Genomic DNA, 16,649 nt, shown 5'->3' with positions numbered 1-16,649 from the left:
ATCTAAATTAATAAGTTTGAATAGTAGGTATGATTTTTGAAATAGGTGATATGATTTCAAATTTAGTAGAAGATAAGAGTGTTAAAATATCCTTTTATCTTATGTTGAACATTTTGTCCAAAGGGGAATTATCACTGGGAGATGAAATAGATTTGCATGTGTTTGCAGAAGGGGAGCGATAGACAGACATGTCATTTCAACCATGACATTCTTAGTGACTATGAGATTGGATTGGAAAAAGAATTAAAGAGAATCTGTTGTTCTAGCAATCCATGTACTGGAACAACTGTGAATTTCCTCCTAAGTAGTGGCAGGCTGATTGCATCTAAAGGGAAGAGACTCTGCCCAAGAAGAGGATGCTGTTGGTCTTATTGTGCTTGATGAAGAACAGGAAAGGGTGATCACAATGAAAATAAGTCAGTGCTGATGTGATACCGATATTTACTCCTGTAGAGCTTGCGGCTTCTGTGCCCTCTTCAGTCACCTCCACAAAGGACTTGTGTATGACTTTAGACACCATGAGATTCTTCCTCCCTGTCATGCCTGAGAGGTTGGCTGTCTGTGTACTGAAGACATCCACCATCCCCAGGGCTTTCAGTGTGTCCTCGAGGTCATAGGTCTTTTCCACTTTGAACCGGGGTAAGTATAAATCCACATGGTAATTGCTCATATTCTGTGAGCTTGTCCACTCTATTAGTTTCTCAGCAGTGAGTTGATCTTCAAGCTATGGCAATGGAAAAAAGTAACAGCTGGTGTGATTCTCATTGGATGTCAAACACGATTTAACATTGGATCGAATCGTAGAAAACTTTTACTTAAACAGTAAATGCAAATGCAGAAGATTCAGTTTATCACATCTTATCCGAGCAGGCAAAAATAACACAGTCATAAATAGATATTATACAATTGAAAAATGTTTTATATATTCATGTCTGTGTTATATTTATATATGCATAAATATGCACAAATATCTATACATGTGTATATATGGATATATATTCACATATATGTATATACAACAGAATTATTAAATAAAGTTATTTTGTAAGAGATGAACTATGTATCTCTATTTTTTACACTCCCCACATATGACATGCTTCTTTTTCAAATAGATTTCTCTTGTTACTATCCTTGTGTACATGATTTTGTACACCCTAATTTAAATAGTTTTTATAGTGTGGGCACTACTTTTATTCCTTTTTCTTGCTTGACCCACTTGTAAACATTTCTTATACAGATATATATTTCTCTAATCAAGTTTAAATTGTTACACAATACTACTACTAAATTGTTACAATGTATAAATTTTTACTTAATATTTTTAAGCATTCACTATGTGTCAGTCCTTAAACTATTGGTAATACAAAGATGCACCAAAATTTTGAATTTTTCAATATTTTGAGCCACTTGTGTCCAAAAGCTTTTGCCTTTTTTGGATTAGTTACTTTAGGTTAAAATCCCAGGACTGGGATTCCTGGATGTCATTGATAATGAGGATTGCTGAGCTGAAGTATGAACACTGTCATGACCTTCACATGTATTGCTGTATTACTTTCCCTGAGCATCTCCAGATCCCACCGTTAGCACAATATCTATTTTGGGTGAGGCAAGTTCACTGTGACTTTAGCAGCATGACCAGGCTTTTGAAGTCATTGGAAGCTGCCGTGTTCGGAATGTCCTTAATGCGCCCGATACTGTTGTTGGTATTTTTATATATTAACTTTATTATAACAGTTTTAAGGGGAAGATTATAATCCCTTCACCCACTTTTTTGTTTTGTCCCACTTTGAGCAGTGAGTCTCCAAATGACTTCTGAGCTCCTAGGGACAGAATGCGTCCGTAATTGGAAAGCAGGCATCAAGATAAATCCGTCCATTGTCTACGAAACCACTGTGATTTGATATTTAAAATGTACCCTTTGTTATTTTAATTTGCCGGTTTTGTTTATGGGTGAGCTGGCAGATATTTCCACGTGTCACCTACATATGAATGTTCATTTCCTCATCTTCAGATGAACAGATTGGAATACATTAGTTCTTATGGTTGCAAAATATTAATGTGTGTGCCTAGGTATGTTTCTTCTGAACTGACATTCCATAGTTTCATCAGAATATTAATGGGACCTGTGATGTTGAGATTTTCTGTATATTCTTCCATGTGACACTGTGATATTTAAGACATTTACTTTTTGGAACATGCAGGAAACCAGATTCTTCTTAACAGTTCTTTTTTAGGCTGTATGCAGAGAAGAAACTATGCAGAGAAGAAACTGTAGTTGAACTCTGTCAGCTGCCACCACCCATCTGTGAACCTTGCTTCAGTGAAAACCCACACAAACATTGTACTACTGGGAAATCAGGCAAATAGTAGGAAGAATTGGAGGTACAAGATTTTACCTTCTGCAGACCATCAACTTCATCTGGCAGCAGCAATATCATGCTTAGATCTTTGCCTTTGTATGGTATTTCCAGGATCTTGGCTTGCATGTTCTCCAGTGAGGTGAATTTAAAAACGTTGGATTGTTTCATCATTTGCACACGTTTGCTTGTATCCTGCAGTAATTAATGTGGCAAACAAATGCCGAGTGAGGCATTAGTCAAAAGAAGATAATACTATTGAGATACCAAACAAATCCTCCTTCTAAGAGATGATGTGGGAAATTTGTGAATTAGAAGCAAGAGTTTCTTCGAGTATTCCTATCTAAATAAAGTAAAAAAATAAAACAAGAAGAAAAGACAACCATGACAAATTTTATTTTCTACCTGCTGTTGTATATGCTATCAGATATGAGTTTAAATTTAACATTCCATTTATGAGTGTGTTGCATTATTATAAGTAAATTACAATACCTTGTTCAGCCAAAATTCTTCCTCCACAGTGTTTTTTTTATCAAATTTATTGTCCCACTGTCCTTTGAAATAGACGGCGTTCACCAGAACCAGAATGGCATCCTTGAGAGAGTCTTTGGGAAACAGATTTTTGATTTTTTCTGCAAAAGAAAATCAAAGGTCTGCTGTGAAAGTGCAAGTGGTTTGTCTGGAAGATGCTTTGAAAGTTACAATGGATCATTAATTATTCCCACAAGTCACCACTTTAGGGACTGTGAGCAATAATTCTCCAGATGCAGCTTTCCTTGTGGCACCAGCTTGATGGAGTTACCCTTGCTGGAGACACCCCTTCTTGTCATGGGAAAGGTGTTCAGATTCTCTGTCTTTGGGTGACTTCAGTCATCTCACACGGAACATGGATGCGCTGATTTCAGCTACTCTTGTAGCAAATCCATTCCTACCCTCCCTCTCTCCCCGAGTTCTTCTACACCTCCATTCTTCACTCCTCCCTTCCTCCCTTCCTTTGTATTTTTTCAGCTTTGGGCTTACCACTCTGAGGAAATAGGGCTTGATTGTTCTTTAGGACAAATGGCATGAACTCTATCACCTGAAATACATGCCCTGTGCTGTCAGACAACACTCCTTGGGGTATCTTCCTCTTTATTCTCCGCTTAGAGAATTTAAAGGATGTGAACCCAAGATGGGGTCTGAGCAGAGTCTTGGGAGCCACAGGGGTATTCCATCTCTGGCTGTGAGCAAACACAGATTGCCAGCTGTGTTTCTTTGTAGTTGTCTGTCTTTTATACCTCCTGGGTTCCCGTTGTTGCTCTCCACATTTACCTGGACCATTCAGTCATCTGCGGTGCCCTCCTCCAGCCTCTCTGCGAAGCCACCTCCCCCACCCCACTGGCACCCCATATCGTGTCAAGAACAGGTTTTACACACAGCAGGGACTCAAAAAAAAAACCTGCTTTTTATGGGTGATCTCTCATACCCTACCATGAGTTTGGCTTTCCACCCAGGAATTAATCTTCTTACGACTTTCTTCTGCAGCATTGTGAAAATCAACAGATTCCACACTGGTTAGGTAAAATTTCTTAACATCATCCATGTATTCCTTTGACGTGGGAAGGAAGAAAGGAGGAATTAAGAGTAATTTATCAATAATTATGTATTCCCAAGTTAGTTATCTTCAGTCTTGACAAAATATAGTACAGGAATCCAGACCCTGAAGAAATTTACTTTTTCTTGCCCACGCATATTTTATACAGTTAGTATGCAGGTAGTGTGAAAAAGAAGTATAGGCGGGCACAAGATTGAGGTCTTTGAAAGGCAGTACCTTCCAACATAGGCTGGGGCAGAAGAGGCTGTGGTTTGCAAGCTGCAAAGCCTGATGCTCCAAAGGAGATGGTATGCTTCTGGGACTCCTCAGCAGTACTGTCAATCCACAGGGTTCTCGCTTTTGCTTACATCTTCCATTCTGGGCATTCAGTATTTCCTGGCACTTTCCCAGCTTCCCTTAGAGACTCTCCAAGCCTGCCCTCTAAGCCGTATCCCATTAGCCATACATTTCCTGGGTCATTGCCCACCAAAATTTACACTGTGTGACTGACTGGTGTCAGATCGTTGGGGGCATCTCATGACTTCCTTTGCTACTGAACCTCCTCTTGGGTTATGAAGTAATCCCTAAACCCACACTTTATATTGGTAGATTGTCAGGTTCTAGGACACTTCATTTGGTATAATTGAGGCAAGGGAGTCTTGTACCCTGTGTGAATGCTCTGCCTGTGGGTCAGCCAGGTTCATCTGCCTCAGTCTCTCCCATTTGGTCATTGGAGGACATAGGACCCAGGATTCAGATTAAAGATGTGGCAGGCCAGACGAAACTTACTTGAAGAAACTGATAATTTTTTTCTCCGTAGAGCTTGTTGGCGATGTTCAGTTCATATGCATCAGTGGGTTTCTTTAATTCGGTCAGAAGCTCTTGAAATTGGTGGTGCACATTTCCCAACTTTTCAACCTTCAAATATCAGAAAGTAAGCACATTGCATTCTCTGTCAATGTAAATATAAATACTAACCCCATGTAAACTGTTAGATCCAAAGCTAAAATTCGGTAGTCCCACAGATGATGTTCATTGTTATTCCCTGATTTTTGGTGGATTTACTTAAATATTCTTCAAAGTCCTTATGTTCAGTCTCCTCCAGGAAATTCTTTCTTCCTGCTCTAAACAATCCAGTCTTTTCACTTTTTAACTACAGATGCAGCACCATTACGCCATTGGATTGTCTTTTAATTGGTACAGGTGGTTAGGTTAAGCTTCACAGCTAAACTTACGCTACTTAAGGGCTAGAGGCACATTTCATTTTAACAGCCATTAATAGTATGATAATGTTGAATTTGTGTATTTCAGTTACATTATGACGTGAAGCCCTTTACTCTCTTAGACTGTATTTCTTCTAAGACCTATTGACCATGATCTATGGCTCTTCATTAATGATGGTCATACTCTAAGTGTAGGAATAGCATGTGCCTGGTAAGGGCTTTACATTGGTATCTCTAAGTCTTTATCCTATTCAGATGAAAACAAGAAACTCAGAATTAAATAAGCTTTCCAAAGAGATGCAGAGCCAAGTTTTGAACCTAGGCCTGTCTGAATCCAGAACCTTCTACTTGCTAGCTAAGAGTTTTGGACCTTAAGGCTATAAACTATATATCTCATCTAATCATTTTCCAAAATGTGCTCGGATGTGTTAATTCCATTTATGAATTAATTAAAATTATATTATTTTAGCAACAGTGTTGTGATTACTGTAATTATTGTTATTCTATAATAATAATACATAAACTTTATCCGGGTTTCCAGTAATCTAGGCACTGTTGTAATGTTTTGTATCTGTTTGTATGCATTGAGGAAGATTCTTTTATTACTCCCAGTTTACTGGGATGAGGTCACTGTGCCTCAGGGCAGTTGTGTCTTGTTCATGTTCCCTGTTGGTGAACAGCAAAGCAAGAATTTGAAGCTCTTCAGGCACAGTGCTGATCTCCTCCCAGGAGACAAATGTATGAAATAAGTGTGTAATATGAAATGAGATACAACTCTGTCCAATCTGTTTTACCTAAGATTTTCCCTAAAAATGAACTTTTCACAGTTTATCTGAAATTCCCAGTTTCAAGTATGACCCTCCTGGATATGCAGTTTTCCTTCTAGACCCAAGTCTCTGTGACGCACATGATCTGTTGTAGTTCTTTCTTTTGTGTTCTCTGTGGCTTCATTAAAGTGAAGGACCTGGAAGAGACAGGAAGTGGGATAAGAAAACTACTCAAAAGATCTGGAAATAAATAAAAAAGAAAAAAAGAAAGAACCCAAATCCAAACAAAACAAACCCCCCAAACCAAAACCAAAACCAAACCAAAACACTAAACAAAGGAAAAAAAGAAAACTTCAGTGTAAGCATTTGCTCCTTGAAAAACCACAGCAAAACTGGTTGATCACCAGCCACTTCATAGAATCCTGTGTCATTATTCATTGCTGAGAAAGCATGAAATGTTTTGCATGAATTTAAATCAGTGCATCACTTTTCCCATTACTCTTCCCTGTAATCCTTGCCTCTGTTTGTTGTACAATTGTGGGAGTTCATCCCAGCCATCAGGGGGAAATCTAGGCACAAGGAAGTGAATGGGGCAGAGCCCTGGGGAGGGCATGTGCCCCTTACAGCTCTGTGCTCACCGAGTCACGGGAGCGCATGCTCAGCCTGCTGTGCTACACAGGCAGATCTGTGGCCATCTGCACGCAAGCCGGCAGAGAAATCTGTCCAAGCTGGTCAGCGTGTACGAAGCCGACACCCAACCTACCTCCCCAATTTCGAATGCAGTGTTTTCTTTGGCTCCTAGGTAGGTCATGGCTAATGCTGATGAGATGGAGAGAGGGGAGTAGAAGATGTTGTCATCCTTTTTTGATCTTTTCAACTGTTGGAACAGATCAAATGCGAAGTGGGTGTTTGCTGCACTGAGTGAATTCATGGCGACCTTGGTGAGATCTGGAACTCCTAGAAAAGCATCAGATTCATTTTATGACTTTAATGAAGGGAAGGTTAGTCCATAATGAAATTTTCTTAAAAGAAATTATGTTTGGATTGTGGGATTCTGGCAACTAAAGTTTTTCTTTCTTCTACTTTTCAAGCCTCTTTCAATGTATCTGTATTAATTTCATAATTAAACAACCATCAAAATTATGTAAAAAAAAAAGTAATTCTGTGAAAAAGTAATAGAATATCTTTATCTTTCTTCCATCACTGGCAGTACTAGGCCTGGGTAGAAGATGCTTTATTACAGATACCAACACAAAGATTCAGCGAGCTCCCATGAGGCACCTCTCTGCCTTTTCCTTTAGGCTTCTATGGGTGCCAGAGACTCTCCCCCTCACCACATGTGTACCTAAGGGAGCATTTGTTTAATCAGAAATAAATTAGATAAAGGATAAATCAGATGGAGGTGTTTCAATTTTACTCTGGCAGAATAAGTAAAATACAGTGACACAGACTGAGATAGATGCATGATAGAAAACACACCATTACCATTTTCAGAAATGATTCCTGTTACTGAGCTGGAGCAGCTGGGGGCACATACCTGTGTTCCTGGAGGAAGCAGAGGTGGGCAGGGAGCCTGTCAGCCTGTGTGTGGTGAACGGTGAGCTCCGGAATATATAGCTCTCTCCTGCCACCTTCTATCCCTCGTTGTGGTAATTATTTCAAGTAAATCAGCTTTTGATTTCTTAATCAGGCTATCCATCATGTGAATCAACTCAAAAATATTTATGAGATTAAAACATGACTGTACTTCCTTCTTACCTGCAGCAAAAAACTGCAGACCTGTAGTCGCTGGCTCTTATGAAATGCAGGTAAGTGTCTTTCTAATACCAATGAGGATAGAGTTACAACTTCCTCACATGCCCCTGCCATATCCACCCGGAAATAACCCTTGAAAAAATCTTCTCTTGGATGTGGATGTCTTTAAGGCCCACTTCAAACATAAACAGTGAAAAAGCTTATATTTTCTATCTTAAGTTCTGAAAGGGCTAGTTCAACCTGTCAATTTCATTAGTAATTATTCTGTATAACCAGGAAAATAGCTCGAGTTCTGTCTAAAGCACTACAGATGCAGTGTCCCAGCAATACATGGAGAACAAGAATCTATTGCCTTTCCCTAAAGGCTGTACCTTGATAGCCGTCCTCCTTGTTACCACCCATGCCCCCTTGCAGCTGGTCCCAGATTTTCCGTTTTTTAAGGCCGGTGGGAAGTTCATTTACCTTGCAGTGTTAACATGCTCACAAGCGGAGGAATGATGGATCAAAACAGGGAACATCTTTTGTGGCAGCATTCTAGTTTTTTATATAAATATGAATCAAAAGTAAATTATCTGAGCTCCAGAATCATGACATTTCTCTGTCGCTTGCCCTTTAGCATACCAGCTTCATATTCATGGAGTGGACACCATAGTCAACTGCTTGTAAGAAAAAATGAGACAAAGTGTTCTTTGAATGCCATGGTTAATTTTGCTGTCACAGGAGTTTTATTCCCTTCATGTACATGATGTTCCCACAGGTAGAATCATATTAAAAACTTGACTTTTACCAAGCGGTGATAGATATTTGCCCATTTATACCTTTTACAACTTACTAAGGCAGGTCCCTTTGTTATCCCCATTGCACAGATGGCAGAAATGAGGCACAGAACAGTTGAATAAAAGCTCAGGTGTCTATGCGTAGTGAATTGCACAGGTGAGATATCAGGCAGATAAGCTGGCTCAGGAACCTATATGTGTATCCACTACCTGTAGTATGTTAGACAGACTCTGGGCTTGAAACGACATACCTCCTTGTGTTTAAATGAAAAGAACCTTTTTCTTCTGTACTCTTGGAAGAGGTAATGTCCTCCTACAAAATCAGAAGGGGTGAGATATGATCAAATACTAAGCTCCCCAGTCACCAGGAGAGAAGGCTGGTCTTTCAGATGTCCTTTTAGGGCTCCATCCTGGGACAGCCAAGAACAGTGAGTGGGGAATGATATCCAGGTGATTTCCTCTGAGCATGAGGCTCAGAGAGAGAATCAAATCATGCCCAACCCTCCCTTGCCCCGGACAGCTCTATCAAGGTAGGATTTAGTAGAAATAAAGAGGGAGGGAGGGAAAAGAGGCAGACAAAAAGAAGTGTTTTTTCCCAGAGTACACTGTACCCTGAGGCATGGCTATGGCAGGGGTGAGGGTGGTGGTTGTGGGGCATCTAGCCCCACACCTGGCCTGCCCCAGGGGTAGTGGGTGTTTGTACCATGGATCGACTTTTTAAGTGAGATATAATTCACCTACTATAAGGCTCACTCTTTAAAAATGTAATAGTCACTAGTTTTTAGTACATTGACAAGGTTGTGCAGCCATAACCATGATTTAATTCTGGAACAATTTCACCACCCCCCAAAGAGACCCCTGCAAAGCTCTCCCTCACTGAAGCCTCTGGAAGCCACTAATCTACTTGTTCTGTGAATTTGTCTATTCTGGATATTTCCTATAGACAGAATTGCACGACATTTGGCCTTTTGTATCAGGTTCCTTTCACTTAGCATGGCTCATCCTTGGCATTGCACACTGTAGCATGTAATGATGCTTTATTTCTTCATATGACTAATGTTCCATCATATGAGAATACCACTTTCTGTAATCCATTCATGTGTGAACTTACATTTGGGCTTTGTTCACCTTGAGTATTGTGAATGATGCTGACATGACCTTTCATATAGAAATTTCAGTGCAGATACATGTTTTTATATCTTAGGTATATACCTAGGAGTGAAATCAGTGTGTCATATGGTAAGTCTATGTTTGATTTTGAACTGCCAGACTGTTTTCCAGCAACTGTGCCATTTTATATTCCCACCAGAATATGATGGGGTTAGGTATGGGAGTTCTGATTTCCAGCACGCCTCTCTAGCACTTGTTACCATAGTGGGTCCTTTCTAATACTTAACATGGACAGGGTCTTTTGTCTCAGCACATCATGAATTCACAGGAAGATTTGCCCACAACAAGGTCCCAGAAGCACAGAGGGTGGAGATTGGAGGTAGAGGGTGAATGGGATTTTTGTTTCTAAAACTGGAAGTTTTTTTCTGGCAGATCTCCCTACCCTCCAGGCCATGCTGTTCTTAGGTCTCATCTATCCCTCTGTGTGTAGTGAATCCCTGAGTGGGATTGTTATGTAACAGATCCCTGAGCTGAGTCTGGGTGGGGGTAAGGGAGGAAGCCGACTTTGGGGTTTTGACGAAGGAGTAGGTCCAAAGTTAGAAGAAAAATGACGAGAAAAAGACCCACGATGAAAAATTACAAACATGGGAATAGGAGCTTCTCAGTGAAGGTTATGTCACTGGCCATTGTCACCAGATAGAAGTTCCTGGAGCAGGAGCAGGAGTGGTTTCTTTGGGCTCCAAGAGAAAGGGACCTGACCCCATAGGACAGAAGCAAGAAGCTCAGGTTCAGCATGCAAGGAAGAAATTTGGTGACAAATTGGTATAAATTGGCCTTTAAGGGAACTTCTGACTAAGGCTGAAATCCCCTGAGACTAAGCTGCTAAGATTTGTCATGCAGAAGTAGAGTCTGAGGACAAGGGACTAATTATAAGGACCAGGAGTTTGCTTACATTTAGAGAGAGCTTGGGCTCAAATGAGAAATAATTTCATACTTTTCTTCTGTTCCCAAAAATTGTTCCGGTCGTGTAATAGACAGGATTGTAACATCCTGATGTCACATGGTGTCACAGATCACTCAGCCATTCTCAGAAGTTTTTGCATGTGATTCCATGCCAACTTGTGTCTTTGGGTGTTTTCTAAATAATATACCAACATCATGGGTTCCAGGAATTCAGAAACCCAATAAAACTTAGGCAGAACATACACTTTTGGGAACCATCCTGCTATTTCTCATGCTTTATAGGTTGGTTAAGAAATATCTCCTTGGTTTTCCTGAACCTTACTTCCTTGTGAAGGGTGTGATTTGTTAAATTGCAAATCCTAGGGGAATTTTATTTCTTCTTCCTTCTTATGAAGTATCTGGTGTGTCTCTTTACAGGGGAACTGGTTAGTGGAGAACAATGAGCATCCAATGATGGACTACCTGCCAATTACTCTATCCCCTGCAGATACAGATACAGCTATGTATACATTGAATAACATCAGAATGGGGTTAATAAGCTTTTTAAAAGAGTTTCACAGAGGAGATCATTCCAGTAAGATTTATACAGACATTAGTTAGGGAATTGGTCTCCTGAGTAAGTATATCATGGAAGACAGATTCATATGAATCTCCCATTCCCACATCTCCAGCACCACCCAGGACAGTCATCCTACTTTCAACTGAATCCATCACTGTTCCTTGTTGTTCTCTTATAACTCCCTCCCTGATTCATATGGGCATTCCTGTTCTTTTGGCAAGAAACACCAGTGTAGACTCTCCCCTTTCCTCTTCCTCTTTGCTTTATGTAAAATAATGGGTATTCCCTGGGACTGCATGTCACTGGATCTTTTCTCAGGGGCAGTTTCTCAGTTCCCCATCTTCATACTATGAAGCCAGGAAACATGGTCTTCTCTTTCTTTTATTTCCACTGCCTTTTCTAGCCATTGTTTTTTCCTGTCTTCAATGCCCTATTTTCAATTTCCAGCTGTGCATGTATGTCACCGCATGCCCACCTACCCATCTTGTGTGTTACTCCTTACTATTCATTAAGTCATCTGTTACCTCTCACCCTTTTATGGTTTTAGCTCTTCATTCTGAATGCTCCCAGTATTCCAGGTGACTTCAAAATTTTCATTTCATAGTCAACAAATGGAATATATTCCTATTTTATTTTACATCTGTTTTAGTTGAATTTCCTTCTTTGTGAAAATCTTCTCATGTCTTTTGCCCTTTTCATCATTGGATTCATGATGTTTCTTACCTATTTGAATATGCTCTTTATATAAAGTGATATTGATTGTTGTTGATGCCGTCTCTGGAGTACCGATGGAGAGGAAAAATTCTAGAGGGTGAAGAAACTTGAGTACATGGGATATGGGTTTGCTGGGGATTTTATTTTGCTTCTCTAGTTCTACTCTTCACTCTTTCAACCTCCTCTGGGCTCCAGGAAGTTGAGTCGTAGGGCAAAATAATCAGCGTCTTGTCCTCTGACAAACACTTGCATTTGGCCAATGGGAGGCAACGAGTCACCCGGCTTCCTCTCAGCTAGGTTGCCAAGGGATGGTTGCATTCCTTTGCCAAAAGCCACAGATGCTATCGGGCAGCCTTTTCTGTAGCTCCAGCGGTTTCCTGGATTTTGGTAACCACTCCTCCCCTTACTATTTAGGTCTAGGGGTGGCGGTGTCTCCCCACTGTTGCTTGCCTTGTGCTATTCACCATCCTTTGTCTGTTTCTCTTAGCCCTGATCGTACTTTATATAGTTTCTTTATCAAACACTCCTGAATTATCCACTTTGTGTCATTTGTTTTCTGCTAGGCCCTTGACTAATACAGTAAGTAAATTGCTTTAGGAAAAATATCTTCAGATGGAATTCTGGAATCAGGTTGCTCGCATGTCGAGAAGCACATGTTGAGAGGAAATGGGGCGAGAAGCACATGTTGAGAGGAAATGGGCACGGGCATATGGCATATAGTAGCATCAAGTTATCACGGATGGAGGCAACACATGAAGTGCAGGTGGAAAACAGGTGTTGGGACATCAAGTGGCTGCGGTGCTAAGTTGCTGTGGCAATAACAATGGTTATAAAGATTGTGGGATTGGCTGCTTGCTTATGTTGGGCCTGGGAAATTCAATTCCAACTGAAATCTGAAAAACCTTTTCCATGGATCTTGACAAGCAAATACTGAAAGCCAGAATACATTTACAGTGATAAGATGCTTCTTCATCTTTCTAGGAAAATACAATTAAAACAACAATGAGATTAACACCAGTAACAATTTTAAATACTTCAGATTGGTGTGATGTGGAAGAAGAGAATTACTGATGAAGTGTTGGTGAAAATGTTAGTACAACTACTTAGGGAATATCTGGCAGTATGTGCTTCAGATTCAGCAGTTCTGTGTTTAAATATATACCTTAGAGGTACTCACATGCTCTGCTCAAGAAGACATGTATAAGGGGGTTAATGGCCATACAGTTGGCACTGACAAGAAGTAGAAACAACTTAGATGTACATTAATAGAAGAATAAGGAAAATAAATTATGCTAGGTTCATACGATGGAATATCCTACAGCAGTGAATATAAATCAGTCTTCAAGGATAATGTTCAGTGGAGAAAAAATCATGTTGAAAAGAGTGTGTAGCTATCATTTTTTTTTTCAGTGTGGGTGGGGAAAGTAGGGAGATTGATCATCGAAATGTAATTCTGTTTCTGAATCTGTTGTACCCTAACCCCATTATGCCCCATAAACATTCCTGCTGACGTCCGTCAGTGGTTTCCTCATAGCCTTCTGATGGCCCCTTATCCAGTCCTTGACAGTGAATTTTCTGAATTATTTGTCACCGTTGACTCATCTTCCTTCGGATTCTGCCTTTAGTTCTCCACATCTCTGACCCCCTTCCCACTGCCACCCCTCAGATGCAGGTCCTTCTCCTGGGGGTCTTCTGCAGGCGTTCCCTCTCCAGCCTACCTGGGCCATCTCGCCACTCTAACTTCAGTCCACGAGTTCCGTGGTCCATTTCTCTCAGTTTAGGGTTTTCCCCTCCTTCCTTCCCATCTGTAGTGCCATTCATACAGCCCTTCCTTTTCATTAGTTTTGGGTTGATATTTATCATTTTGATTGATTTATATTTTATATCATTTTAATCAGTCCTATTTTAAAATTTCATTCTATACCTTTTAATCTTATCAGAAAAATTACACTGCTTTCCACGTCTTCTATTATGGGACTCTGTTGATGTTTCAGTAGAGTAAGCATGTCTTTGGAACACAAGAAGAGATCATTTTTTCTGTGCATCAAGACTAGCAGTAACCAGGAATAACTGATTGTTGGCTGCTTACATTTGGATGAATGCTTCTTGAATGCACCTTGGTTTTGAATTTAGGGATGGTTACATAATATGTTTGACCATCACATTTTTAAGGCTTCTGTAGTGACCCATTCTCCATGCAATGGGTTCTTAGTTATTTCCTATGACCTAGAGGGGTAAGCTAAGTGAGTGGTCCTCAGTACAGTGCCAGAAGCAGGGGCTTACTGACAAGGGTGGTTTGCCAAGGTTCCTTTACATATGGGTGACAAGTGACTTGGTAAGCCTCCTACCTTGAGCCAAAATTCCAAGGCCATCCTATCTCCATATACTTCCCATCTCATTACCTATGGAACAAGCCTCTGCATTCCTGGAATGACCCTGCCTTTAGCATCTGTCTCTCCAGGACTGCCAGGAACAGTTATCACCTCCTTCAATTTCCCAGTTACCCAAGCAGGATACAGTCTACTTCTAGTAATTATTATGCTACTGTGCAAGAAACTCCTGACCTCAAATCATTACAGCGATGTCCTCCCTACACTAAGAGGATCACTTGACAAAACTGTTAATTAATTGTACTTTATGTAGAAGAACTGTTCCTGAAATTCAGGGCATTAAATTGAATTTTGGTCAGTACTAATTTGGTTTACAATATTATTCCAATGATGTTTGGAAGTATCTGTACTTCTTTGAAAGTATTTTTTTAAAAAATTGTTGAAATACTTGATGCTTGCTCTGTTAAATTAAGATAATTCAGAAATATAGTCGGGAAAATACAAGAGGGAATTCCTCCACTCTCAAGCAGGGTAGTAGATTCCTAGGACTACCATCATAAAGTACCCCACACTGTGTGGATTAAAATGACCAAAATTTATTCTCACACTTCTGGAACCTAGAATTCCAAAATCAGTATGTTACCAGGACCACGCTCCCCCTGAAGGCTCTAGGGGAGAATCCTTGCCTCTTTCAGCTTCTGGTGGCTCCTACTGTTCTTGGCTTGTGCATTCAGTCTCTACCTCTGTCTTTATAGGACCTTTTTCTCTGTGTCTCTTCTCTAATAAGGGCACTGGCCAATGGATTAGAACTCATCCTAAGCCAGTGTTACCTCCTCCTAACTAATTATATCTGCAGTGTTTCTATAACTAAATTAGGTCACACTCTGAGATACTTGGTAGACATGAAGTCTTGAGGGGGTACTTAGTCAGTCCACTACAGTTAACACTCCCATTAGCTGAACTAAAAACTTTTAACAGCTGAGTAGAAACCATCTAGCTATTTTTACATAAATATAAAACACATACTTCTATCCATGTGATCATAAATAAGCCTGAATAGCCTAGACACTGGGTAATCCGTGGACACCAGACTACTTCATGATGATCTAGTGAGGATGATGGGACCAAGAGTGTAGGTGTTAGGACTGACACGGCAAGTGGGCAGGCCATGGCACTGGCAGTCAGGAGGACTTTCAGCAGCCTTGAAGGACCAGCTGGAATGGTATCAGGCAGCTGAGGTCATGGATCCTGTGGTGCTTATCCACCCTAGGCTTCATGAAACAAGCTTAGGAGGAACTACACTCTGGCTTCTTCATTGTTTTTTGGACCATTTTCGGTGGCAGCAGTCGAGAGACCATGGAGGCCCTAGTTTCAAGGGTAGACATTGAGAGAATAGTACAGGAAAGTAGCATGCCATGTGAGTAGCCCTTCCCAAGGCTTTATAGGAGCTCTAGTTCCAAAAGCAAGATGTGTCTAATGATGGACCGCTTCTGACCTAGCCCCCTTGGTCAGATGGTATGTGTGGTGTGGTTAGAGGACGAGAGGGAGGGGGCCAGGGAGAGCGAGGTGGGGGAGGAAGACTATGCATGGGGAGGGTGTGAGTAGGGAGGTGGGGAAGGAAGGACAGAGAAGGAAGGAGAGAGAGAAGGAGAGAATGAATGCCATGAAAGTGGACAGTGGGTCATGGAATCTTTACAGCTGACTGTTCTAGGGAAGAGAGGCTTCCCCTAAGCCAAACATCTTCCAAAACAGCGGTCTTTAAATTAGAATAAACCTAAAGGTGTCCCCAGAAACTTCTATATGAGATTTTCTAAATCTCAAATGCATGTGTTCTGCAAAATTTATATGCCTGAGAATGTCCTGTGTTCACAAGTGGCAGGTTTCCCAAGAAAAGCAAACTTGTCACCTACTGCAAATCTTACTACAGTGAGATGCCCAGGAGCAACAAAGACAAAACTCTTTTAATGATTAATCAAGATACTACAGGCCCACCCATAGGGCTTCTGCCTTCCCTGGTTTTATACAGACTCCTGTAAACTGTGAAGAATGGAATGTCAGAAGGGAAGTATTTTAGCTCAGATTGAGTTATTCTGAATTAAGAATATTTATAGAAGAAATCAGGATGACAGTGGGAGTAATGACAATCTTTCAATAATACAAGCTTCTTCAAAGCTTTGACTATTATCAAGATTGTGTTCCTCAGGAGACCAAAGCAGAAGAGCACCTCAAAAGCTACTGAACATTAAATATGATTTTTCTACTTACTGTGACAAATTCTTTTCTCCTATTCCAGATACTATCTCAGGCACAAGAAAATACCAAACTAACTGGAATGTGTTACTGGGTTATGTATTTTTAAGACACATTAGATAAAACCTATGAAATTTATTTCAGATATGGTGTGCATTATTCAATTAATATATAAAATCTATTTCATCAGATCTCATCATGAATATTTCCTCCTGTGAAAGTGAGTTCTCATTTTATTTCATTTCTAAAAATGGTTAATGGTTCAACTTGCT

General features: G+C 40.4%; 1 protein-coding gene across 1 annotated transcript; it reads right to left on the bottom strand.

Moving 5' to 3' along the window:
- Positions 1–325: 325 nt before the first annotated feature.
- LOC123853220 (serpin B4-like) lies at positions 326–6,851 on the bottom strand. Its single transcript, XM_045887935.1, has 7 exons — positions 6,684–6,851; positions 6,061–6,117; positions 4,720–4,848; positions 3,828–3,945; positions 2,850–2,989; positions 2,397–2,552; positions 326–724 (listed from the first exon to the last, which is right to left on the bottom strand). Exons 1-7 carry the CDS (start codon positions 6,849–6,851, stop codon positions 326–328), a joined length of 1,167 nt encoding a protein of 388 aa, XP_045743891.1.
- Positions 6,852–16,649: the final 9,798 nt, after the last annotated feature.

This window comes from Mirounga angustirostris, unplaced genomic scaffold, assembly GCF_029215605.1.
Source record: "Mirounga angustirostris isolate CCGP_5_RB_7025 unplaced genomic scaffold, mMirAng1.0.hap1 SCAF_14, whole genome shotgun sequence".
NCBI lineage: Eukaryota > Metazoa > Chordata > Mammalia > Carnivora > Phocidae > Mirounga > Mirounga angustirostris.
The sequence above is the reverse complement of the archived record's forward strand: the minus strand, read 5'-3'. Positions and strand labels throughout refer to the sequence as shown.

Bases quoted from the DNA above. Each gene is read 5' to 3' on its own strand.
- LOC123853220 (XM_045887935.1), bottom strand. From the start codon at position 6,851: ATGAATTCACTCAGTGCAGCAAACACCCACTTCGCATTTGATCTGTTC. The intron at 4,849-6,060 runs GTGCGTCACAGA...TGATATTTGAAG, and splicing joins AAAGAACTACAACAGATCAT to GTTGAAAAGTTGGGAAATGT. The intron at 2,553-2,849 runs GTATTGTAATTT...TAATTACTGCAG, and splicing joins AAGAATTTTGGCTGAACAAG to GATACAAGCAAACGTGTGCA.